The 26301-nt window shown below is 45.5% G+C and overlaps 1 protein-coding gene across 5 annotated transcripts in view; it reads left to right on the top strand.

Moving 5' to 3' along the window:
* DUS2 (dihydrouridine synthase 2) overlaps nucleotides 1-26301 on the top strand; it is a 1337959-nt gene that overhangs the window by 1207626 nt on the left and 104032 nt on the right. For all 5 annotated transcript variants that reach the window (XM_082270346.1, XM_082270343.1, XM_082270344.1 and 2 more), the window contains one exon: nucleotides 5376-5534. In XM_082270346.1, coding sequence (XP_082126472.1) covers nucleotides 5376-5534 — 159 coding nt within the window. The remainder of the gene's footprint in view (nucleotides 1-5375; nucleotides 5535-26301) is intronic.

Genomic DNA, 26301 nt, shown 5'->3' with positions numbered 1-26301 from the left:
TAATCGGGTACCTTCAAGTAAATGTCGCCAATTCTCTAGTGCCAGTTTTATGGCAAGCAACTCTTTTTCACCCACCCGGTAATTCACCTCTGGGCTGCTTAGTGATTTAGAGAAAAAAGCAACTGGGTGGAGTGGTGAAGTATTTGTTGGTCGTTGGGAGAGAACTGCTCCTACTGCCATGTTTGACGCATCTACATTCAGAATATATTGGAGGGATGGGTCTGGATGGCGTAGTATGGGAGCAGAAGTAAAGCTTGATTTTAACAAGTGGAAAGCTCCATTTGCTTCTTCTGACCATTTGAATGGTTTCTTTATACTTGTAAGTTGTGTGAGAGGTCTCACAATAGCAGAGAAGTTCTTGATGAACTTTCTATAGAAGTTTGAAAATCCGAGGAATCGCTGTAATGCCTTACGAGTTGTTGGTATAGGCCAATCCAGAATACACGATATCTTGCTCATATCCATCTTGATTCCGGTTTTAGATATGATGTATCCTAGGAATAGTATTTCTTCTTTATGAAATAGGCATTTTTTTAATTTCACGTATAGGTTGTGTGCGAGTAATCTGGATAACACAAGTCTTACATGTTTTATATGTTCAGACAAAGATCGAGAATAGATAAGTATATCGTCCAGATATACCACAACACAGACATCAAGTAAGTCTCTGAAGATGTCATTTATGAATCTTTGAAAAGCTGCGGGAGCATTACACAACCCGAAAGGCATCACAAGATATTCGAATAATCCGTATCTGGTTCTGAATGCTGTCTTCCACTCATCTCCGTCACGGATTCGGATTAGGTTGTATGCCCCTTTTAGGTCCAATTTAGAAAAGTAAGTAGCCCCAAGCACTTGTTCAATGAGTTCAGGAATGAGCGGTAAAGGATAATGATCCTTTATCGTAATGGTTATAGTTGCCTATAGTCAATAATAGGCCTAAGACTTGAATCCTTATTGCGGACAAAGAAAAGTCCTGCAGCTGTGGAAGAAGTAGAGGGTCTGATGAACCCTTTCGCCAAATTCTCATCCAAGTATTCCTTGAGATGAGAAAGTTCATCTTGTGAAAGAGGATAAACATGGCCGAAAGGCAATTTGCTATTAGGGAGTAGATCGATAGAACAATCATAGTCCCTATGGGGAGGCAACACTTGAGCATTTTTCTCAAGGAAGACTTCGGACAGATCCTGATAGCATAGTGGTGTAATCTCATCTGACACCACAGACAGGATCTTTCCATAAGATGGGAGGTTACACGTGATCTCGCAATAGTGAGAAGGGAAGGTTAGAGTCCGTGTTTTCCAATCTATGGTTGGTTGATGTATGTGTAACCAGGGAAGTCCCAAAATAATGGGAAAATGTGGTGAAGGTAGTACATCAAAAGTGGTGGTCTCCATATGAGACTCGTTAGCAGTGACAAGGAGTGCTTGTGTCTGATTGGTGATTGGACCAGAAGATAACGGAATACCGTTAATGAAACTAACAGAGACAGGTTTAGGTTTTGAAATAATAGGTATTTTATTTAAAGTAACAAAACGTGTATCGATATAGTTCCCACAAGATCCTGTGTCGATCATAGCCTTGGTGGTGATGCTAGTCTGGTCCCACTGCAATGTCAAATGAACAAAGAGGTTGGGATTAGAAAAGGAAGTCGTTAATCCCCCTAGTAAGACATGTGAACACTCACCCTCTTTTTTGCGGACAAGGGGACAGCCGCTTATCAAATGATCCGGGGATGCGCAGTACATGCAGAGATTTCTGGATTTTCTCCTGGCTCGTTCAGTGGTCGATAAAGGTGGGCGTATGGTTCCTACCTCCATAGGAGTAGGGTCAACGGCCGAAATCCGAGAAGGACTGGACAATGGCATTCCCATTTTCTCAGCCTTTCTTTCTCGCAGTCCCCTGTCGATGTTGATACTAAGTTGTATTAAAGCATCTAAAGTGCCAGGTAAATCCGCTCGGGCGAGCTCGTCTTTAACGGCTTCTGACAACCCGAGCCTGAACTGAGTTCGCAGAGATGCATTTCCACCCTGAATCAAGGGTCCATCTTTTGAACTCTGCTACAAAGTCTTCAACAGGTCTCCTTCCTTGTTTTAAAGCCCTCAATTGGATATCAGCAGTACTCTGCCTATAGGGGTCTTCAAATAAGCTAGCGAGTTCCGCTAGAAATAAGGGATAGGAGTTGAGAAGAGGATCATCTTTCTCAAAGAGAAAGCCTGCCCAGGCCCGTGGATCACCCGTTAAATATGAGATAGTGGTACAGACTTTAATTTGATCAGTAGGGTAAGTACGAGGTTTTAGCAAAAAAAGCAATTGACATGCGTTTTTGAATTCACAAAATTTTTTCCGATCACCTGTAAACACTAGAGGAGGGTTTATTTTAGGTTCAGGGGGCTGAGCAGCAGTAAGCTGTGAAAGACGGGTTATCTGCTGTCTCAGAGTCTGATTTTCATCTTTTACTTCAGTAAGAGCAAGTATTAATGCATTTACTTTTTGTGTTAATTGTATCACTTGAGTGGGTAATTCTGCTGAATCCATTTTTTAGGTTCGTTCAATCTGTAACGCTCCTGCGTTTTTATAGTAAGCTGGATTTGCAGCTGCAGAATCTCCACTCAGTAGTCATGTAGAGATGTGTTGAATTACCAGATCCAACTCTCCAGACTCATCACTGTGGACCCGCCTGCTTCAGCATACAGATATACACACACTCAATAAGATGTTCCTGGAGTGATAGGATGTATATGACAGTATAGAGGTGATGTGCTGAAGGGACAGGGGTGAGCAGTGATAGAAATGATAAGCATTTGACAGTAATGTTCAGGAGAGTAGTAGACGGTAATAGGTAGGATGCAGATAGGTTAGTAATCATGTATGGTAAGGACAGCAGATGATATACAGGAGAGACTAACCCAGTGCAAGGATAGATGGTAGTAGACTCAAGAGCTAGCAATCTATGTAACAGTGCAGATGATAGAATTAGTAATGCATAGATAGTAACAGTCCTTAATGTGCAGAAGTAGATAGTGTAAGTTTGTTATGGAGGAATTCCCTGTGGGGTACTTATCACTAGTAAGGTTAGTAAGTAGAGGGGTCCGGTAGTGAGGGAGTGATCCGGTAGCGAGATACGGGATCAGTATCGAGGTTCCGGTCTGTTCCAGGTAAAGAGAATAGCTGGAGGCTCCGGCAGCATAAGACAAGGCTTGTAAGCATGCGGTTTGAACGAACAACCTGAGAGAGAAAGCCGGCGATTGAAATAGCCGCTCAGAGCGGCGCTCAGTGATGATGTCATACGGCTTAAAGGTATATGCGTTCCACCTAACTAAAAAGGTGGGACGCAATATGAAAAGGAAAATGGGCAATAAGGGTACCAAAGGTACCAGAATCTTACACTTACCGGAAAATGGTAATATGGAGACTTATGTAATCCAAAAGAGATCCTAATAAGTGCCAAACCCGTGACACCACCACCTGTATTAAATCTCCTTACCAGATGACAATGGATTCAGGCAAGTAATCTATTAGTAGATGGTTTGGGTGAATGCAGAGGACCAGGTCTCAGGTGCCAGCCAATGGGGACTCAGGGATGAGCTTTAACTGCACTCAGCTGACGAAGGAGGTTGATCCTCTGCAACGACGTTGCGGCCCGTCCTCTCCACAGTCTCAGCTGTCTCCTGCCGGCTTCCGTGGAGGAACCGGCAGTGTCTTGTGACGCTGCATCCAGCCTGCGGCTGTGCGCCACGGATGTCCCCAGGAGGAGGAGGCATAACGAGATCCCCTTCCCTCGGGATCTCCGGATCATCCACTCCCCATCCTCCATCCCTGGATCTGTGAACACACCTGTGGCTGGGTGCTTGCGTTCCAACCACCCCTCGGCACCTATCGTTGGGGATCCATGCTTTTCATCTGAATGCTGATGTTGATTCTTTTAAATGTAAGTGCATTGCAATAAATTTGTTCTTAATTTAAACACTACTCTTACCTGGCGCCCTTGTTTCGTTTATTCTAGATGTCTGAGGGACCATGGAGATTTGATACATCTATTGCGGAGTTGCCCGAAGCTTCATATGTATTGGAGGGAGGTGCTTTGTACATTGTCGAGGGTGTTTAGAATTACATTGCAGGAGGACCCTAAACTCTGTTTGTTGGGTATTTTGAGGGAGGTACAGGTTCCTGAGATCACCAAACAGGCCATTCTGCGGGCATTGTTTCAAGCCCGGAAGCTGATCTTGAGACACTGGATCTCTCCAAACCCTCCGACGGTCAAGGAATGGATCACTCAGGTGGGGGAAACGATTAGGTTGGAGAAGTATATTCATCAGCATAGGGGAAATCTGGGCAAAGTTGACGAACTGTGGGCCCCCTGGCTAGCTGTGCCGGGGTTGGCACTGATGGACCTGGTACTGGATAGGCTGCTGGCGAGTGGTAGGTAAATGCTGGAGAAATCCTAGCGAAAGAGGATGTTGATGACCAGTATGGTAGATGAGGACTGGTAGGTCTCGACACTGTGGGTTGTCATTAGATGAGGAAAAAAGGGAGTTGTTAATTATTGGTATTATGTACAATTGCTGATTAGGTGTTAGAGGGAATTGACATTTGTATTATTTGTAAGCAATGAGGGGGTGTGCCGGCCTCGTACTCTGTCACTGTTATGTTTTATATGTGATTGTTTAATAAAGTTCTTCTTGATAAAAAAAAAAAACATCGCTTGGGACCGTAATAAGCAGTGACAGGTACTCTTTATAGAGGGATCTGGGGTCTATAAGAATTTTTTGAATATTTTCCATTTTTGAAAACTGGGGCAGTTGTTTCGCGAGTAAACTAGAACTGATGTTTTGACGTCACTGCCAGGTTGCCATATCCGAGACCCGATCAAAGCTGATTCCGGCTTTGTTCAGGTCTCTGGCCATCCGGCGCACGTGCCTGCTGGTTGATCGGGTTTCCCTGTGATGTACAGGTACGTGATTTGGTGGCAAGTGGTTAATAAAGTTTTTTCTGGATATATTATAGCAATGTATTTTTCACAACAAGTAAACAGTATTTATTTTCTGGTACTGATCTCTGTTTACCTAATGTCGTTGTACTAGGCTAATAGGCCAGAATTTTTTCAGTTACTGACATGCTACTTTTGTTCAGCTTTGGTAGTTTAATTTGGGCCCTTACATTAAAGCTTCTGATTATTCAGTTAGGAAAAATCAGTACCCCAGCGCATCGTGTTTTGACTCATACATTTTAGAATACCTTTTCACTATCAGCATAGAATATAAGAGTTTAGGCCCACTTTAAAGGTTGTCTCATATTTAAGTCTAAGTGTAAGTACAGTACTTTAATTAAGACCCCATATATGATCAATATGTTTTTTTTTTTTTTAAATATAGTGAAATATTTGGAATGACTACATTTTATGAAAGCTGCACATTATCTCAAGAGGCCAGGAGAGAATCCTTAAATATTATAAGCCATTCGACTTTAGAGGTTGATGATTATAATCATGAAGAAATTGTTGATGCAACACAATTACCTGTCAAGTTTGAAAAGTAAGTGTCTTTATCTATTCAGAATTATGCATGTTGTCCTATTTCAAATTATTATATGACCTGTCAGTTTTTGTTACAGTATAATTTCCCTCACTGACTTAAAAAAATATCTTCATCCTTGACATCAACTATAGGTTTTAGATCCAACTTCTAATAATGATCATGTCATTATTTTTTCATTGACTATCCAAAGAAACAACAAAGCCAGAAAACTGGAGTAGCATGCACCACATCAACTAAGCAGAAAGACCAGTTTTAGACCTGTGCCACCCATGCCAGTTTCTTTTTTTAGAGTGAAATAGAAACTACTACGTAGTGGGCTCTACGACTAACAAAAAGATTGTGGCTGTTCTCTTTTAGTGATACGCTGAACACCCCCCTATTCAGTTCGCACCAGAACACCGCAAACAGGGGAAAAGTTTGTTCGAACAAACAAACTCCATTGAAGTCTATGGGACTCGAACATCAAAAATCCTCATTTTAAAGGCTTTAATGCAAGTTATTGCCCAACTAAAGTGTATGGGGCAATAAATATAAAAACACAAATAATATTCATGCTATATCATAGACATAAAATCTCTCAAGCAGCTAGCTAAATTCTGTTGATGGCAGAAAAAGTGAATAAAAGTCCAAGTAAGCAGCGCTGAGTGATGAGTATAATCCGAATCAGTTCCAATCTGATAGGTAGATTCCGTCACCAAGAAAGTGAATACTGAAGCCGCACATCACCCGATTCTGTGTGTAATGAGAAAAAGCAATACTCACAAACCAGGCTCTCCTGGGGTGCCTGTAGGGTAGAGGGATAGAAGTAAGCCTGTGAGGCTCCCCAGCGGTTGTTCTGCTGCTAGCCAATGAGCAAAGAAAGAGTGCTGATACGGACAAAAGTACATGAGGAAGGCAGCGCATGAACCACACCGGGATGCAATGGCTAAAGGAGTCAGGTGAACATCTAGTATGCAGGCTGGACATAACACTGGTACTCTCTCAAGCCGCGGCGGTCAACAGATGATCTATTTGATTTTACTGCCTTATTTTATCGCCTGTTTGTGAGTATATTTTCACAATAAAAGTATATCCTGCTTGCATACGGGGCTTCACTATGTCTGGATCTTTTATGTCTCACATATGATGGTACTCTACACCCTTCAAATCTGTAAAGAAAAGCGCACGCAACCTCGGGCAATAACGCTTTAATAAAGGACAACAACACAGTACATTGGAATTGCACTCACACTTTTCCTTTAAGACAATCGCTTTACAGCATTCCAACAGGAGCTACTCGCTCCTCCCGTCCCTCCAGATGGTGACTCTGCGGTCTCCTCATTCGCGGCTGCCGCCGCTGTATCCCCGCTCTCCTTCACTTCCTGTGTTGCCTGGTCACCGGATGCCGGTTCTAGTGCGCCTGCGCACTATACCAACGTAATTTACGGCGCCTCAGGAGAACCTTAGCCAAAGCCGGAGCCACAAGTTGTACGGAGCTGCGAGGTGGGAGATTCAAGACACGGGTGCACTGCCTCTGCTGTTACTACGGACAACGCGTTTCGGAGGCGGAGCCTCCTTCCTCAGGTCCCACCTTGCTTCCTGCTAACGCCCCTCCCTATATACCCGGTATACCATCGGCCCTAATTATTTAATTGTGTATTCTTAAAGGGGCCAGTAACCAATAATCCTTATCCACCTTGGCTGGGACGGGAGAAGCAAGGGGCTATCCACTTTTAAAAAACATATATTAAAAAACATATATTAAAAATACAGTTTAAGATACAATTTAAAATTTAAAATACAATTTAATACCAGCGCAGATATTAACCAGAGCTATTATAGATACATGTTTGGATATCACATTCCCTACATAGCAATGGTTGTCTCCTGCTAAAAATACATAAACGTATCCTAAAAGTATATATGTATATAAGACTCTAAGCTACATCAGCATTTCCTAATACCAATAGTCGACGGATCATATTAATTCCACATTATCTCTCATCCATCTACCAGGATAATTTCATAAGTCAGGATAATACACATAATAAATATATAAAAATACTAGTCTCATTAGAATTCAGTAAGATAAGATTGAATTCCATATGGCACATATGCAAATATCAATTAGTATATGAGGATACTACTCCATATAGGCCAACCAAATATACTACACGGCAGTTGTTTATATTTCTCATATATATATATATAAGGTGGATAAGGATTATTGGTTACTGGCCCCTTTAAGAATACACAATTAAATAATTAGGGCCGATGGTATACCGGGTATATAGGGAGGGGCGTTAGCAGGAAGCAAGGTGGGACCTGAGGAAGGAGGCTCCGCCTCCGAAAGCGTTGTCCGTAGTAACAGCAGAGGCAGTGCACCCGTGTCTTGAATCTCCCACCTCGCAGCTCCGTACAACTTGTGGCTCCGGCTTTGGCTGAGGCTCTCCTGAGGCGCCGTAGATTACGTTGGTATAGTGCGCAGGCGCACTAGAACCGGCATCCGGTGACCAGGCAACACAGGAAGTGAAGGAGAGAGGGGATACAGCGGCGGCAGCCGCGAATGAGGAGACCGCAGAGTCACCATCTGGAGGGACGGGAGGAGCGAGTAGCTCCTGTTGGAATGCTGTAAAGCGATTGTCTTAAAGGAAAAGTGTGAGTGCAATTCCAATGTACTGTGTTGTTGTCCTTTATTAAAGCGTTATTGCCCGAGGTTGCGTGCGCTTTTCTTTACAGATTTGAATTGTTTTGATCCGCCCCCCCCCCCCCCCCCCCCCCGTGGAGTGAGAGAGGAGCAGCAGCAACCGGGACATTTCAGCTAAAAAACATACAAACAAAGGAGGTGAACACATGGACAGCGCCATGGGCTGGTGAAGTACTCCTCTTTGTACTTGTTGTATATCAGCATGTGCAGGATCTGTCCTTTTTGATTGTTACTCTACACCCTTGAATGCTGATTATCAATCATTGCTTGGGAGCTGTGTGTGAGGAATTACCTATCAATTTGGGAGTCAGCCTGAAGCAGCTGGTTGTCTTTGTGTCCCTCCATCTGGGACATGCTCCAAAGCATTGGAGGTCTGGTAGGCAGCCTCTCATTACACACAGATTCGGGTGACGTGTGGCTTCAGTATTCACTTTCTTGGTAACGGAATCTACCTATCAGATTGGGACTGATTCTGATTATACTTATCATTCAGCGCTGCTTACTTGGACTTCTAAAGTGTATGGAGGTCTGGATACTGACCTGGGGAACATGTACAGTGCTTTGCGAAAGTATTTGGCCCCCTTGAACTTTGTGACCTTTTGCCACATTTCAGGCTTCAAACATAAAGATATAAAACTGTAATTTTTTGTGAAGAATCAACAAGTGGGACACAATCATGAAGTGGAATGAAATTTATTGGATATTTCAAACTTTTTTAACAAATAAAAAACTAAAAAATTGGGCGTGCAAAATTATTCAGCCCCCTTAAGTTAATACTTTGTAGCGCCACCTTTTGCTGCGATGACAGCTGTAAGTCGCTTGGGGTATGTCTCTATCAGTTTTGCACATCGAGAGACTGAAATTTTTGCCCATTCCTCCTTGCAAAACAGCTCGAGATCAGTGAGTTTGGATGGAGAGCATTTGTGAACAGCAGTTTTCAGTTCTTTCCACAGATTCTCGATTGCATTCAGGTCTGGACTTTGACTTGGCCATTCTAACACTTGGATATGTTTATTTGTGAACCATTCCATTGTAGATTTTGCTTTATGTTTTGGATCATTGTCTTGTTGGAAGACAAATCTCTGTCCCAGTCTCAGGTCTTTTGCAGACTCCATCAGGTTTTCTTCCAGAATGGTCCTGTATTTGGCTCCATCCATCTTCCCATTAATTTTAACCATCTTCCGCTGCCACCACCATGTTTGACAGTGGGGATGGTGTGTTCAGGGTAATGAGCTATGTTGCTTTTATGCCAAACATAACGTTTTGCATTGTTTCCAAAAAGTTTGATTTTGGTTTCATCTGACCAGAGCACCTTCTTCCACATATTTGGTGTGTCTACCAGGTGGCTTGTGGCAAACTTTAAACGACACTTTTTATGGATATCTCTAAGAAATGGCTTTCTTCTTGCCACTCTTCCATAAAGGCCAGATTTGGGCAGTATACGACTGATTGTTGTCCTATGCACAGAGTCTCCCACCTCAGCTGTAGATCTCTGCAGTTCATCCAGAGTGATCATGGGCCTATTGGCTGCATCTCTGATCAGTCTTCTCCTTGTATGAGCTGAAAGTTTAGAGGGACGGCCAGGTCTTCGTAGATTTGCAGTGGTCTGATACTCCTTCCATTTCAATATTATCCCTTGCACAGTGCTCCTTGGGATGTTTAAAGCTTGGGAAATCTTTTTGTATCCAAATCCGGCTTTAAACTTCTCCACAACAGTATCTCGTAGCTGCCTGGTGTGTTCCTTGTTCTTCATGATGCTCTCTGCGCTTTAAACAGACCTCTGAGACTATCACAGTGCAGGTGCATTTATACAGAGACTTGATTACACACAGGTGGATTCTATTTATCATCATTAGTCATTTAGGTCAACATTGGATCATTCAGAGATCCTCACTGAACTTATGGAGAGAGAGTTTGCTGCACTGAAAGAAAAGGGGCTGAAAAATTTCGCCCGCCCAGTTTTCAGTTTTTTATTTGTTAACAAAGTTTGAATTATCCAATAAATTTCGTTCCACTTCATGATTGTGTCCCACTTGTAAATTCTTCACAAAACATTACAGTTTTATATCTTTATGTTGGAAGCCTGAAATGTGGCAAAAGGTTGCAAAGTTCAAGGGGGCCAAATACTTTCGCAAGGCACTGTAGCAATGAAAAAAACTTTTTAAAAAACAATCGTTTTTAAAGGAGCAGTGATTTACTGACTTTAATGATGCTTAACGTGAAACTACAAAAAATGAAAAATTCCTTTAAATATTGTGCCTGGGGGGTCCCCTTAATGTGCCTGTAAAGTAGCACATCTGTACGATGCATTTAGACTGCTGCAGCAATACTGGCATTTGTAAAGGAAAATATACAAATATACATACAAAATATACAAATACAAATATACATACAAAATTTCAAATCGCATGTACTTGTCATACACGTGCAGAAATATTGGGCCTTTGGTGTTGGTGGTGCCTGAAAACCGTAACCTCTCACAGTTACTCTTGCTGGGCACAGGAATGGACCCTGCTGGTAAAAATTCCATACAAATTTGAAATCGCATTTACTTGTCATACAGGTCCAGAAAAATTGGGCCTTGGTTGTTGGTGGTGCCTGAACACCGCAACCCCTCGCAGTTACTCTTGCAGGGCACAGGAACGGAATGTAAGAATTCCATACAAATTTGAAATCGCATGTACTTGTCATAGAGGTGGAGAAAAATTGGGCCTTTGGTGGTGCCTGAACACCGTTACCCCTCACAGTTACTCTTGCTGGGTTCAGGAACGGGACCTGTTGGTAAGAATTCCATACAAATTTGAAAGTGGTGCCTGAACACTGTAACCCCTCACAGTTACTCTTGCTGAGCACAGGGACAGGCCCTGCCGTTAGAAATTAGATACGAAATTTAAATCGCATGAACTTGTCATATAGATGCAGAAAAATTGGGCTTTGGTTGTTGGTGGTGCCTGAACACACAAGCCCTCACAGTTACTCATGCTGGGCACAGGGACAGGCTCTGCCGTTAGAAATTAGATATAAAATTGAAATCGCATGAACTTGTCATAGAGGTCACAGAAAAATTGGGCCTTTGGTTGTTGGTGGTGCCTGAACACCACAACCCCTCGCAGTTATTCTTGCTGGGCGCAGGAACGGGCCCTGCTGGTAAAAATTCCATACAAATTTGAAATTGGCTAAGATCAAGTGTAGTATCTGTTCTTATCAGTGATCTAGTGGGGGCGCTGTGCTGTCATCTGACCAAGCCAAGGTTGGGTGTCTGCTATGGAAACCTGCTGGAGCGATGGAGACCTGGAAGGTTAGTATCGGCAAAACTGAAGCTGAAATTGGGCCTTTGGTGTTGGTGGTGCCTGAACACCAAAACACCTCGCAGTTGCTCTTGCTGTGCACAGGAACGGGCCCTGCTGGTATAAATTCCATACGAATTTGAAATCGCATGAAGTTGTCATACAGGTGCAGCAAATTGGGCCTTGGTTGTTGGTGTGTTGGTGCCTGAACACCACAACCCCTCGCAGTTACTCTTGCTGGGCACAGGAACGGGCCCTGCTGTTAGAAATTAGATACGAAATTGAAATCGCATGAACTTGTCATACAGGTGCAGAAAAATTAGACTTTTTGTGTTGGTGCCTGAACACCATAACCCATCGCAGTTACTCTTTCTTGGTGCAGGGCACAGGGTCAGGGCCTGCTGTTTAAAAATGACATACAAAATTTAAATTGTATGCACCTGTGACGGAATCCGGACACCACCGACTGGGTATCTCCGCCAGTAACCTGCTTCCTAAAGCTCTGGAACACGGGATCCGTGAATCTGGCTATAGTTACCCCAAGAACTCGACAGTACAAGCTTTGGAGTCAACCAGATTCAAACTGTTTATTCAAACACAAAGCACATGAAGATGAACACTTCTGGGACAACCCCTCCCCCTTAGTCAATCCACTCAACATACCCATCCCATAATAACAATATAACAATGGAATGCAGGTATTCAAAAACAACAAGCCCCCACCCCCACTAGCAAGAGTCTGATTAGTGCAGAGCCGGCCTAACTGGGGTTTTTGGTCACCCTGTGCCCCTTATAGACACAGGGTGATTTACACATAAGAGGGACTGGGGATGCGGGACAAGGAGTCTCCCAACCTCCCTAAAGCAATTGGGGTTCCACAAGCCCCCCAACCAAAGTGACTCACGTCACATATCTCCCCTTTCGGCAGGAGACTAACACAGAAGGAGACCCCAAACGGGTTGACTTTGAAGTTAGTCCGTAGTTCCAGTCCCCCAATGTCTGCACCCACACAGTACCCCAAACAAATTGTCCAGAACAGATCGTTACTCACCCAGCCAACCTCTGCCTCTGCCTCTCTTGTAGAACATAACCCCTGCTGGGGAGAAGTGTGGACTGGTCCTTCTCCCTGGAGTCCATTTAGCCACTGGAGAGAAGACAGGGTGACTGGGATCACTCCATCATGCTGTTGGGGATCTGGGCTGACTACCCAGCATCCCTGGGGTATCCAGGTGGAGACAGTAGTCTCATATATTTTTTCTGTATGGAAATCCCCCAGTGCATGTACAAGGCTGACATCTTCCTGTCCCAATGCCAGACCTTTTTCTGGGGTTGTGTAAGTGGAAACCGAAGTCCCATCCACTACCACAGGGAATCCATTTTCTATTAGTTGGGGGCAGAGGCCAGCAGCACTCTGCCCTGTTGCCAGCTCTTCTGCTTGATTGCTGTCAGTGAATACCGAAGTCCCATCTACTTATATCAGCTCAAGCTGCAGTTGTGAGGTGCCGATTGCATTCTCACCCTGGAGCTCCTGCAAAGGTGATTGTTGTGGGCAGAGGGCAGTAGCATTCTGCCCAGCTTCCAGCTGTTCCACTGGGAAGTAAAGTGAAACATTGGTGACCTTGCACAAATCTTTCAGGGCCACCGATTGTTGTATGCAAGGGTCCACAGCACCATGCTCTGAAGTCAGCTCTTCTGCAGGAGGCTCACTGGGATGTTCCTCCTCAATAGAAAAGTCTATTAAATCTCCAGTCTCTGGTGGTGTCTGGGGATCAGGATTCACCATCTTCTGTCTGTGGAATCCAAAAGATGTTACTGGTGCTGGGCAGAGGCTAGCAGAGTTCTGCCCTGTTGTCAGCACTTCAGCTTTGGGAATCTCCGGAGTTTCCACTGCCGACTCATAGGCATGCTGCTGAACGTGTCCTAGCAGTTTCCTGTATGCCCTTTCCAGATGCTGTTCTTTCCTTAGCAAGTGTTCTAGATCAGGTTCAAGCTCTGAGACCCCTGTGAGACGGAGCATAGCCTCTCTGTATTCTCGCAGGTCCTCAAGGGTAGGTTCCCCTTCGTCACCAAACACAAAAGCATCTGTAAGGCTCTCCCACAGCAATCCAGGGCCACCAAAGTCATATCCCTCTGGAGAGCATTCTGAAGTCTCTCCTAAATATTTCTGCTCTGCGTGCCATTGCAGAGCCCGATATTGATTGTCCAGCTCTATCTCCTGCTGGACCAGCCTGTCCAACTCAGATACCCATTGCTCCTGGGGCCGCTCTCCCAGGAATGCCATACGCAACTTCCGTTGAACACTGGCCCGTTCCCCTGGGGTTGGAAAGCATTTGCCCTGGTATATACCAGCAAGCTGGAGGGCGCCACTCCAGAGCCCCACCCGAATCTGCTGCCTGAGCTCCAGGTATTGATCCACAGACACCGTCCTGGGGTATACTGAAAGGGCGATCCGCAGCACCCCCTCGAGCTCTGATGCCAGGTCCATATCTCTGTTGGGTCGACCAAAGTCTGCTATCCCGATCTTGGATCCCGGTGGAGGTTTGGATGTCCCAGACTGCAGGAAGCATCCCACCGCTTGCCACCAATGTGACGGAATCCGGACACCACCGACTGGATATCTCCGCCAGTAACCTGCTTCCTAAAGCTCTGGAACACGGGATCCGTGAATCTGGCTAAGGTTAACCCAAGAACTCGACAGTACAAGCTTTGGAGTCATCCAGAATCAAACCGTTTATTCAAACACAAAGCACATGGAGATGAACACTTCTGGGACAACCCCTCCCCTTTAGTCAATCCACTCAACATACCCATCCCATAATAACAATGGAATGCAGGTATTCAACAACAACAAGCCCCCTCCCCCACTAGCAAGAGTCTGATTAGTGCAGAGCCGGCCTGACTGGGGTTTTTGGTCACCCTGTGCCCCTTATAGACACAGGGTGATTTACACATAAGAGGGACTGGGGATGCGGGACAAGGAGTCTCCCAATCTCCCTAAAGCAATTGGGGTTCCACAAGCCCCCCCAACCAAAGTGACTCACGTCACAGCACCTGTCATACAAGTGCAGAAAAATTATGCCTTGGGTGTTGGTGACCTAAACCAAAAACATTGTTGGAAGCTAGCAGAATCAAGGTTGAGGAATAGGATAGGCAGCATATGCAGTCTTCAAGGGGTGGCAGACCCCTAGCAAATTCAATCAGTTACATCAGCATCAGGGGCTTGATAGCTGCTGTCGATCCAGGACTGATTCATTTTGATAAAAGTCAGCTGGTCAACCGAGTCTGTGGATAGACACACTCTTTTATCCATCACAAAACCTCCAGCAGCACTGAATGTCCGTTCGGAAAGCAGGCTGGAAGCAGGACAGGCCATTTGCTCCATTGCATATTGAGCAAGATCTGGCCAGTGGTCCATCCTCAAGACCCAATAACCCAGTGAATGCTCAGTTGGAAAGGTCTCCAAGTCTGCTCTTGCCCCTAGATAATCATGCACCATATGATGGAGATGCTGCCGATGGTTGCTTAAACCTAACAGCCCTGGGTGCTGAGGACTAAAGAACTGTTTAAAGGCATCGATTAGCCGGCTGCCTTCTCCACCGCTCCTCTTTGGCTGAACAATGCCTCAGAAACACGTCCAGAGAATGTTAACCTCCCAGTGTCTGGAAAGGCGTCCTCAAGATGTTTCATCTTCTGCTCCCTCTGCGAAGGCAGGGTGAGCTCTGCAACTTTACCCTTGTAACGTGGATCAAGAAGGGTTGCCAAGCAGTAATTATCCCTCTCCTTGATAGCACAAATCCTCTGGTCCTTTTTCAGGCTTTGCAGAATCAGGGAGCCCATGCAACGTAAGTTTGAGGAGGCATTAGCTTCTGAGTCCTCTGGGTCGCTAAGGATAACATTGTCAGGAGCAACCTCTCCCCAACCACCTACAACTCCTAGGGTTTCTCAGGAATGAAAACCATCTCTTGAAGACTGCTGTATCCTATCCTCTATATCCATGCTGCCACAATCCTCCTCTTCCTCCTGTGTGTTTTGTGTCCCTGCAGGAATTATATCTGCATAAAGGGTGCCTTGTGAGGAAAGGAAGTCCTCCTCTTCCTCCCACTGTTCTGTCTCAAGTGCCCTGTCCATGATTCCACAAAGCGTGTGCTCCAGCAGGTAGACTAGAGGGATAGTGTCACTGATGCATGCATCGTCCCGGCTCACCATCCTTGTGGGCTCCTCAAATGTTGACAGGACAGTGCATGCATCCTTTATCAAAAGCCACTGGCATGGCAAAAAAAAAAAGCCAAGCTCCCCTGAACCTGTCCTTGTGCCATACTTGCACAGATGCTCATTGATGGCCCTCTGCTGCGTGTGCAGCCGCTGAAGCAATATAAATGTTGAGTTCCACCTGGTGGGCATATCCCAAAAGAGGCGGTTGGTGGGCAGGTTGAATTCCCGTTGAATGTCAGATAGCCGGGTACTGGCATTGTATGAACGCCGGAAATTGCCACAGACATTTCTGGCCTGCCTCAGGAGATCTTGTAAGCCTGGGTATCTGTTCAAGAAACGCTGCACCAACAAATTCAGGACATGTGCCAAGCATGGAACATGTGTCAAGTGTCTCTGTTGGAGGGCGGAGAGAAGGTTGGTGCCATTGTCGCATACAACCACTCCTGGCCCAAGCTGTCATGGCGTCAACCATCTCTGAGCCTGTCCCTGCAGAACTGACAGAATCCCTGCCCCGGTGTGACTCCTATCCCCTAGACAGACCAACTGATACACTGCATGGCATCTTTTAGCATGACTGCTTGCGTAGCCCCTTGAACGCTTAGGGAACACTGCTGCTTCAGAGGACAATTCAGCAGTAGAGGACATAGAGGAAGAAGAAGAGGAGGAGGTGTAGTAGCCAGGGGCGTAACTACAGGGGTTGCAGGGGTTGCAATCGCTACCGGGCCCCATGCTCCAGGGGGCCCGGTAGCAAACCAGTGGGTGAACTTCCAGGATCGCAAGGGTCACACTTGCGACCGGACCCTGGCATTGCACCACTGTGGGGAGGCCCCAAGATTGCAGGAAGGGGGCCCACAAGATTGCAGGAAGGGGGCCCACTGCAGAACTTGTGAAAGAATCCTGCTGCGGGACCGTTAAAAAAGGCCATGCAACTAGTGCAAAGAGCCCCAGGATTAGTGGGAAGAGCCCTGGGCTTGAAGGTAAGGGCCCTGGCCAGGGGTCTGAGGGGCCCTTCATGGTTTCTTGCATCAGGGCCCTGAAGATTCTAGTTACGCCTCTGGTAGTAGCCAGATGTGGCAGAATCAGCACCAGCATTTTGGAGGCGTGGTGCAAAACAAGCTGCAGCACTGAACCCTGTCCTGCATCCTTCCCAGTTGCCAGCAGAGTTACCCAGTGCGCCGTGAAGGAAATGTAACGTCCCTGTCCATGCCTGCTGGACCAAGAGTCAGCAGTAATGTGAACCTTCCTGCTGACTGCTCTGTTTAAGGAGGCCAAAACACTACCTTCCAAATGATGGTAGAGAGCCGGAATGGCCTTACGTGAAAAAAAAATGTCTTTTTGGAACCTGCCACTTTGGTACAGCACATTACACAAATTCACGAAAAGGGAGCAGAGTCTACCAGATGAAAAGGCAGCAATTGTAGTGCTTGCAATTTGGCCAAGCTAGCATTAGGACGCTGAACATGTGAATGGATGGGACAGTATTTTTTCTATGGTTCAGCAACTGGGGTAGTGAAATTTGCCTGCTGGTCAAATCAAGCGGTGGTGTACTGCTAGCAGATTGGGTGCAAGTATCTGTGGTACTCATTGCTATACCATCATCCCTTTCAATGCAGGTTTTTGAGAAATCATGAGGTATAGTAGGGTTAGAGATCCCAGATGAGGAGCAAGGTGAAGTATGCTTGTTTTTATCTTGTGGCTCTTTCAGGTGCCGTTGTCAAGGGACTGCATGGCAGGTCGTCATATGTCTTGTCAAGCATGTGGTGCCAAAGCGGCAGGTGTTCTGGCCATGCTTGATCCGCTTTTAGACAGATATTGCAAACAGCAACGCTGTGGTCTACTGCACATGTGTTGAAAAAAGCCCACACTAATGAACTTTTGGAAGTCCGTGGGGAGTTTGCAGCACCCTGCACCTGTGGAGCTTTGTGGTGGGATGCAATAGGTTGGCTACTCCTATGGTGGCCCCTGGAGCACATCCTGCCTCGTTGGAGTTGTGCCTCTTCCTCCTCCTCTATTCTCTCAGGCACTCAAGTACAGTCAGTGACCTCATCATCCCCTCCCTCCTCGTCACTGGAGCAAACTTGGCAGTATGCTGCAGCTGTGGTAACATGGCTGCTAGTTTCTTATCCGTCATTGTCATCCCCTCTCTCTAGGCTCAAATTATTCCCTTCATCAACCTGGGAACCAAAATCACAGCATTCAGCCTGCAGAGGGTGCACCATGTCTGTGACCACCACTTTTCACTGTGGACACAGAGGCTGCTTGCCCTCTTTTAATGGCCTGTGAGTGTCTGCCTCTCCTTGTCGGCCTTTCAGACATGTTGTGATTTTTTTTTTTTTTTTTTTTGGGGGGGGGGGGGGGGGGTTAGTACTGGTTGATAAATATATAATATATATGTATACTGCACTGCTGATATATAATGAACTGACCAATAGATACTGAATTGCCTAATATATACTCAAGTGGCCTATATATATATTGTAGAGAGTCATCCTGGGACAGGCTGAAGAGAGGGTTAATTATAGAGGGCAGGTACTTCCCTTTGAGACCTGTTTATTAACCACTTTACCACCGGAGGATTTTCCTGCTGTACGTTCAGGCCACTTTTTGCGATTCGGCACTGTGCGACTTTAACTGACAATTGCGCGGTCATGCAACGCCATACCCAAACAAAATTTACGTCCTTTTTTTTCCACAAACAGAGCTTTCTTTTGGTGGTATTTGATCACCTGTGCAATTTTCATTTTTTGCGATATTAATAAAAAAAAAGCGACAATTTTGAAAAAATAACTATTTTTCTACTTTGAAAGTTAAAAAATATCCAATATATTCAATTTTTGTCATATATTTAGGCCAAAATGTATTTAGCTACATGTCTTTGACAAAAAAATTCTTAATGAGCGTATTTTTAACCACTTTAAGACCGGAAGATTTTACCCCATTCCTGACCAGGCCTGCGTTACTTTAACGGACAATTGCGCGGTCGTGCGATGCTCAACCCAAATTAAATTTATGTCCTTTTTTTCCCCACAAATAGAGCTTTCTTTTGGTGGTATTTGATCACCTGTGCGATTTTTACTTTTTGCGCTATAAACAAAAAAAGAGCGACAATTTTGAAAAAATAACAATATTTTTCACATTTTTTTATATGAAATTCCCCCCCCAAAAAATGTAAAAATCAAAATTTTTTAACATTTTAGGCCAATTTGTTTTCTGCTACATATTTTTGGTAAAAAAAAATCCCAATAAGCGTATTTTGATTGGTTTGCGCAAAAGTTATCGCAGCTACTAACTACGGTAAATTTATGTAATTTTTATTGTGTTTTTTTTTAACTAGTAATGGCGGCGATCTGCGATTTTTTTGCGGGACTGCGACATTGCGGCGGACAGATCGGACCCTTGACTGACATTTTTGACACTTTTGGGGGTACCAGTGACATTACTACAGTAATCAGTCCTATACATATGCACTGTTAACTGTAAAAATAACACTGGCAGGGAGGGGGTTAACTTTTATTGGTGATCAAGGGGTTAATGTATGCCTGGTGCTTACTAATGTGTGTGGGGGGAGGGGACTGTGTGACACAGACACAGATCGCAGGTTCAGCTATGCTGAATCCTGCAATCTGTCCCTGCCTGTCACTTAGGAGTTCCGCCCGCTTTGTTTACACAAGTGGGCGGATCTCCACACTCGATCCCCGACGATCGGGGAAGAGCGGCGGTGATCACCGCCGCTCCTTCCCTGGTCCGACTCGCGCGCCGCCCACAAGGGGAGGAGTCCAGCGACGTAGGTCTACGTCGCTGGACGATATCAAGCCACTTTGCCGCAGTACGGTCAAAGTGACCGGTCGGCAAGTGGTTAAGCACCTGATCTGAAAGTATCAGAGGTGCTGTGCTGGGAGCTGTGTGAGGAGCTGATTGCTAGGAGCTGTTTGCCAGGAGTGAAGAGACACCAGTATGCTGAGAGGGAAGCACCATTGTTGTCTGTGACCTGTACTGGGTGAGCCAAGCCTGATGAGAGACTGTAGCTCTGGTTAAGAGCTGTTTAAAAGTTGCCTTTAAAGCATGTTTGCTACAAAGACTGTGCTTTACCCTGCTGTGGATTTGTGTTGCAAGACAAGACTGACTTTCTTTTACTTGTTTTGCCTTTTTGCTGAATAAAAGCATATTTCACTGGACTGTCTCTGAGCCGGCTGTTCACCCCTCTGATCCCGTACAATTGGTGGAGGAATGCTTTGGGCAGTTTGAGGGGTGCAAGCCAATCCTATGTCCTGGATTAAAGCTGTACAGCCTGTGAAAACTTCTGAAAAGGCAGTGGAGGAATTCCTAAAGCTGTTAATGGCATCTAATGCTGCACAGCAGGAGACAAACTGTTTGCTGATGGAACAGATAGGAGGTTTACAGAGAGCAGTAACCCAGCAGGCTGAAATGGTGAAAGGTGACCCACGGAGGGCAGTGCAGCAGACTCTGCAAAAGATGACAGGCACAGACAATGTGGAATCATACCTAGCAATGTTTGAACGGAGTGCAGCAAGGGAAGGTCTGCCTGAGAAAGACTGGGCTGATGTGCTGGCTCCATTCCTGACTGCAGATCCCCAACAGGCATACTGTGAATTGGCCCTGGAATCAGCACGGGACTATAAGCTGCTGAAAGCAGAAATCCTAGCAAGGCTGGGAGTGACTGTCGATTTAAGGGCAAGCCGAGTTCTTGACTGGCGCTTTGACAGAGCAGAGCCTGCCCGTGCGCAGCTATACCACTTGATGCATTTGTTCCAAGACTGCCTGAAACCTGAAGAGAAGACACCCACTCAGATCCTCGAAAGAGTCACACTGGATCGGTTCCTGCATGGGCTGCCTAGGGAGCTCCACCGATGGGTGGCTTAGTCCGAGCCTCAGTCCCTGGATGAGATGGCTGCTGCTGTTGAGCGCTACAGCTGTGCTGAAAATTTCCATGGGAGTCCCTATATCACCAGAGAGCTTAACCAAACTAACAAAGTGCATTCTAACACCACGATGGCACCCGTTGACCACAGGGTGTCTGCTCAAGTGCATAACACAACTTCCAGGATCTCCCCAGTACCAAAGCTTCTGGAGAGCCGGCAGGGGGAACCCTGTGAGGTTCGCTGCTGGTCCTGCCATCAACTGGGTTATCTGGCGGCCCAGTGCCCGAGACAAGATGAACCAATGGAGTGCGACATGAGTCGTCGTCGCTCCATGTATGCCTTTGCAGTGTGCGCTGCAACCAGCCTGAATCCACATGAGTGTGTGGTGCAGGTCAATGGACAAGAGGTGGTAGCGCTCCTTGAATCTGGGAGTGTTGTCACACTGCTCCGTGCGGACAGGTTACAGAAAACCCGGGTGTCAGGGGAACAGGTCGGGGTCATCTGTGTGCATGGTGAAGTGAAGGACTATCCGGTAGCCTGTGTGACCCTGTGTACATCTGTTGGAACTGCTACACTAAAAGTAGGAGTGGTCCCAGGATTGCCTCATGACTTACTAATCGGACGAGACTGCCCCATATTTTGGGACTTGTATGAGCACAAGCTCAAAGGTTCAGGGGTTTTCCCCCAAAAGCAAGAACCCACAGAGGTTGTAGATAATACTGTGTTGCAGAATTTTGATACTGATCAAAAGTACCAGGTGGGTGAAACTGCAGAAAGTGAGCCCAGTCCTCTGGAGGTATTAGCGTGGTTGGAAGTGCAGGGTACCTCCTCTGAGCCAGAATTGTCAGATCTCTGGGCCTCCTGGGAAGATTTCCTTAGTGCTTAGTTGAGGGACCCTACTTTGATCCCTGCCAGGGAACAGGCCACAGTATTAAATGGTGAGCCACAGCAACCTGGGGCGGATACACAGTTCCCCCATTTTGCTGTGAATCATGACTTGTTGTACAGGGTAACCAAAGTCAATGATGAAGTGTTGGAACAATTGGTGGGACCCAAAACTTTTAGGGCTAAAATGCTACATTTAGCTCATGGTCATGTATTGGGGGTCACCTTGGCTCGGCTAAAACTCAGGAATGGATTTTGCAGCGTTTTTATTGGCCCGGAGTATGTCGGGAAATTAAGAACTACTGTAAATCCTGCCCCACCTGTCAAAGAGCCACGCCAACACCCCATTTTCGTAGTCCGCTGGTACCACCTTCAATTGTCGAAGTAGAGGCCATCCAGAAGTGGCCCCGCCCACTCACAAAAAAGCAGGTGCGTTCCTTCCTTGGCATTATGGGGTATTACAGGAGGTTGATTCCCAACTTTGCCAGTCTAGCAGCACCTTTAATAGATCTTACAAAAGGAAGGAACTCGACTGTTGTTCTGTGGAGTTACATAGTATTTGAGGTTGAATAAAGACAATAGTCCATCCAGTTCAACCTGTGTAGGTGTGTGTGGCCGTAATCATCTCTCATACCCCTGAATGTTCTGATCATTGAGATGTACGTCCAATAGTCTTTTGAAAGCAATGGGCGGCACAGTGGTGTAGTGGTTAGCTCTTTCACCTAGCAGCAAGAGGGTCGCTGGTTTGAATCCCAACCACGACACTACCTGCCTGGAGTTTGCATGTTCTCCCTGTGCCTGTGTGGGTTTCCTCCGGGTACTCCAGTTTCCTCCCACACTCCAAAGACATGCTGGTAGGTTAATTGGATCCTGTATAAAAAAACTGGCCCTACTGTGTATGTATGTGAGTTAGGGACCTTAGATTGTAAGCTCCTTGATGGCAGGGACTGATGTGAGTGTACAATGTATATGTAAAGCGCTGCGTAAATCGGCAGCGCTATATAAGTACCTTAAATAAATAATAATAAATACTTCCCACAGAAACCACCTTTTGTGGTAGAGAATTCCACAATCCTGTAGCCCTAACAGTAAAGAACCCCCTGCATTGCCTGAGGTTAAAACTCTTCTACTCTAATCGCATTGTATGCCATCGAGTCCTCATGCAATCCTTCCTACTGAATAGCTTTTTTTCTATGCTGAGATCACCATTGAGGTATTTATACATTGCTATCATGTCCCCTCTCAGGCGTCTCTTCTCCAGGGAGAATAAATCAAGCGATTGCAGATGCTCTTCATAATTAAGGTCCTCCAATCCCCTTCTCTGGACTCTCTCCAGCTCCAACACATCCCTCCTGAGGACTGGCGACCAGAACTGGACAGAATACTCCAGATGCGGTCGGACCAGAGTTTTATAAGGTGGTAGGATTATAGTTTTATCTCTGGAATACATCCCCTTCTTTATGCATGCTAATATTCTGCCGGCTTTGGCAGCTGCCGCTTGACATTGCATGCTATTGCTTAGTCTATCCTCTACCAAGAATCCCAGATCTTTCCCCATTTTTGATTCCCCCAAAGGTTCTCCCCCTAAAGTGTATTGTGCTTTTATGTTTTTAGTCCCCAAGTGCAAAACCTTACACTTCTCCACATTAAACCTCATTTGCCATGTCGTTACCCACTCTGTTATTTTGTCCAGGTTATTCTGTAGGATATCTGCTTCATGCCGTGCAGTTATTGCCCTGGCCAATTTTGTGTCATCTGCAAAAACTGATATAGAACTACTGATCCCGTCCTCAATGCTGTTTATGAATAAATTGAACAGGGTTGGTCCCAGGACTGAGCCTTGGGGGGACCCCACTTACCACCTCAGACCAGTCTGAGTATGCGCTATTTACTACCACCCTTTGGACAAGCCCTTTTAGCCAGTTCCGTATCCAAGAGCAAACCTCGCGGTCGATGCCTGCAGACCTTATTTTATAAATTAAGGGCTTGTGGGGAACTGTATCAAATGCCTTAGCGAAATCCAGGTACACCACATCCACTGATCTCCCCCTATCTAGCTCACAGCTCACCTCCTCGTAGAATGTTAAGAGATTGGTTTGACAAGAACGCCCATTTGTAAACCTGTGCAGATTACTGCTGATGATGTTGTTGTCTTTAGCAAACTCTACGATATAGTCCCTTATCATCCCCTCCAGAAGTTTACATACTATCGATGTCAGACTGACAGGCCTATAATTTCCCAGGACATGCCACTGCCCTTTTTTGAATATCGGTATCACGTTAGCTTTCCTCCAATCCCCTGGTACATTTCCTGTCATAATACTGTCAGCAAAGATCAGGAACAGTGGTCTAGATATAGTCTTACTAAGTTCTTTGAGTACTCTAGGATGTACGCCATCTGGGCCTGGTTATTTATTTGTGTTAATTTTATCCAGCCTTTCCCTGATTTCACCCTCTGCTAGCCATAGCGGCAAGTCCTGTGTATTACTACTAAGCATACAGTCATGATCAGTGTACCCCTCCTTTTCCTGTGTAAAGACTGAGGAGAAAAAAGCATTCAGCACGGTTGCTTTTTCAGTGTCCTCTGTAACCATCCCCCCATCATCGTTAATTATGTGTGCAATATGCTCTGCCCTAGTTTTTTTGCTGTTGATATATTTAAAGAATTTCTTTGGATTCTTTTTACTATCCTCCGCTATTTGTCTCTTAAAGTGGATTTTAGCCATTTTGATTTTGTATTTACTTTTCTTATTTGCCTCCTTGTATTGCTCGAAAGCCGATACTGTGCCCTCTAATTTATATTTCTTGAAGGCCATTTTTTTTACCCCTAATAAGTTTTTTAACATTACGGTTTAGCCAGCCAGGTTTGGCTTTGTCTCTTCTAAATTTATTTCCCATAGGAATGCACTGCGAGATGCATTTGTTTAATATGTTCCTAAAGCATTCCCATTTTTCCTCTGTGGTCAGTGTTCCTAAGGTTTGGTCCCAGTTTACCCTTTCCATCATTGAGCACAATTTGGTAAAGTTTGCCCTTCTGAAGTTTAGGGTTCTTATGTTCCCCTCTTGCCTTGTTATATTGTTATTTACGCTAAATGTGATCATCCTGTGATTGCTAGAACCCAGGTTGTCCTGGACTCCTACCTCCGAGATTAGGTCTGGGTCATTAGTGATCAATAGATCCAGCACTACATTTTCTCTAGTAGGAGAATCCACCAACTGAGACATGTAGTTGTCCTGTAAGGTTTCCATGAAGAGAGGGGCCTTCTGCGAGTGTGTAGTCCCCTCTTCCCAGTCGGGATAATTGAAGTCCCCCAATATGATGACTGATCCCAGTTTTGCCACTTTACCCAACAGTGATATAAATTCCAGCTCTACCTCCTCCCTTTGGTTGGGTGGCCTATAGCAAACCCCCACAATTCCTTTTCCCTTTACTTCTTCCCTATGGAGTTCTACCCACACGGATTCTAACTCCATACACATCCCTTCCATAATATCACTCCTCTCTATCACCCTTACATTATTCTTGACATAGAGACATGCCCCTCCCCCTCTTTTTCCTACCCTGTCCTTCCGGTACACCGAATACCCTTGGATATTGGCCAGCCAGTCATGTAAGGGGTCGAACCAGGTTTCCGTTATTCCCACAAGGTCTATGTCCTCCTCATGTACTAACATTTCCAACTCATCAATTTTATTTGCTAGGCTCCTGGCATTTGCATATAACCCTCTTAGTTTTGTGGAAGTGGATAGTGAATAGTGATTATTCTTATTCCTGTTTGATCTGAGGTTTTCCCGCACAGACCCCCCAATTGACGTTATGGAACTACTGTCGCTGCTGACTCTAATACTGCCTTCTGTCCTTTGCTCCCTCCTGACTGACTCTACTTCTGAGCCCTCCCCCTGTCTCCTAGTTTAAAAGCCCCTCCAACTTGGTGGCCATCTTTCTCCCTAAAAGAGCTGTACCATCCCCATTAAGGTGCAGCCCATCCTTACTAAAGAGCCGGTAGCCGACTGAGAAGTCAGCCCAGTTCTCCAGGAACCCAAACCCCTCCTTCCTACACCAGTTCCTCAGCCACTTGTTAAGTTCCCTAATCTCCTTCTGCTTCTCTGGTTAGGCTTGAGGTACCGGAAGTATTTCAGAGAAAACCACCTTGGAGGTCCTATTCCTCAATCTATTCCCTAAGTCCCTGAAATCGTTCTTTAGGATCCTCCACCTTCCTCTTGCTTGGTCATTACTAAGTATAATAAGATTTGGGATAGGTGGGTCCAGACCCCGGAGACGTGTGTCTAGGTTGCGTAAATTGTCTACATTGCCTACGACCTGTATTGCCTGTATTGTGCATTTCCTACCGTCTGTCACCAGTTACTACATCTTGAGGCCCTCTGAGGCCATGATCTATCTCTTGTCCGAGACTGGTATTGGTCCCTATTCCTGGACGATTGGTGCTCATATCTCCTGCCCTCACGTCGTAGACATGTCATTGTGCTGCGCTTCTTACCTGCTGACGCTGGTTTCACACTGATGTACGCTAGAGATGTGGTGTATTATGTATATTGTTTTCTTTTCTGTAAGCACTCACGTTCCTTGTTCAAGTGTTCATTACTTTTTTTAATAAAGACTACTGTTTAATTGAAAAAGATTTGATTTCCAGTGATCTGGAAAGGCGATATAGGTCCCAGTGACCTGGGACCATCTGGTGAGCATTCAAATGTGGATAAAGGTTTTGACTCTTCATTCACGGTGTTGGGCAGACCACTTACCTGTATCTCTATAATTCATGGAGTGTTTTCATCCATTATAAATGTATCTATAT

The sequence above is a fragment of the Pelophylax lessonae genome (assembly GCF_965119305.1).
Source record: "Pelophylax lessonae genome assembly, chromosome: 10".
NCBI lineage: Eukaryota > Metazoa > Chordata > Amphibia > Anura > Ranidae > Pelophylax > Pelophylax lessonae.
Note: the sequence above shows the minus strand (reverse complement) of the source record. Positions and strands in the feature narration are given on the sequence as shown.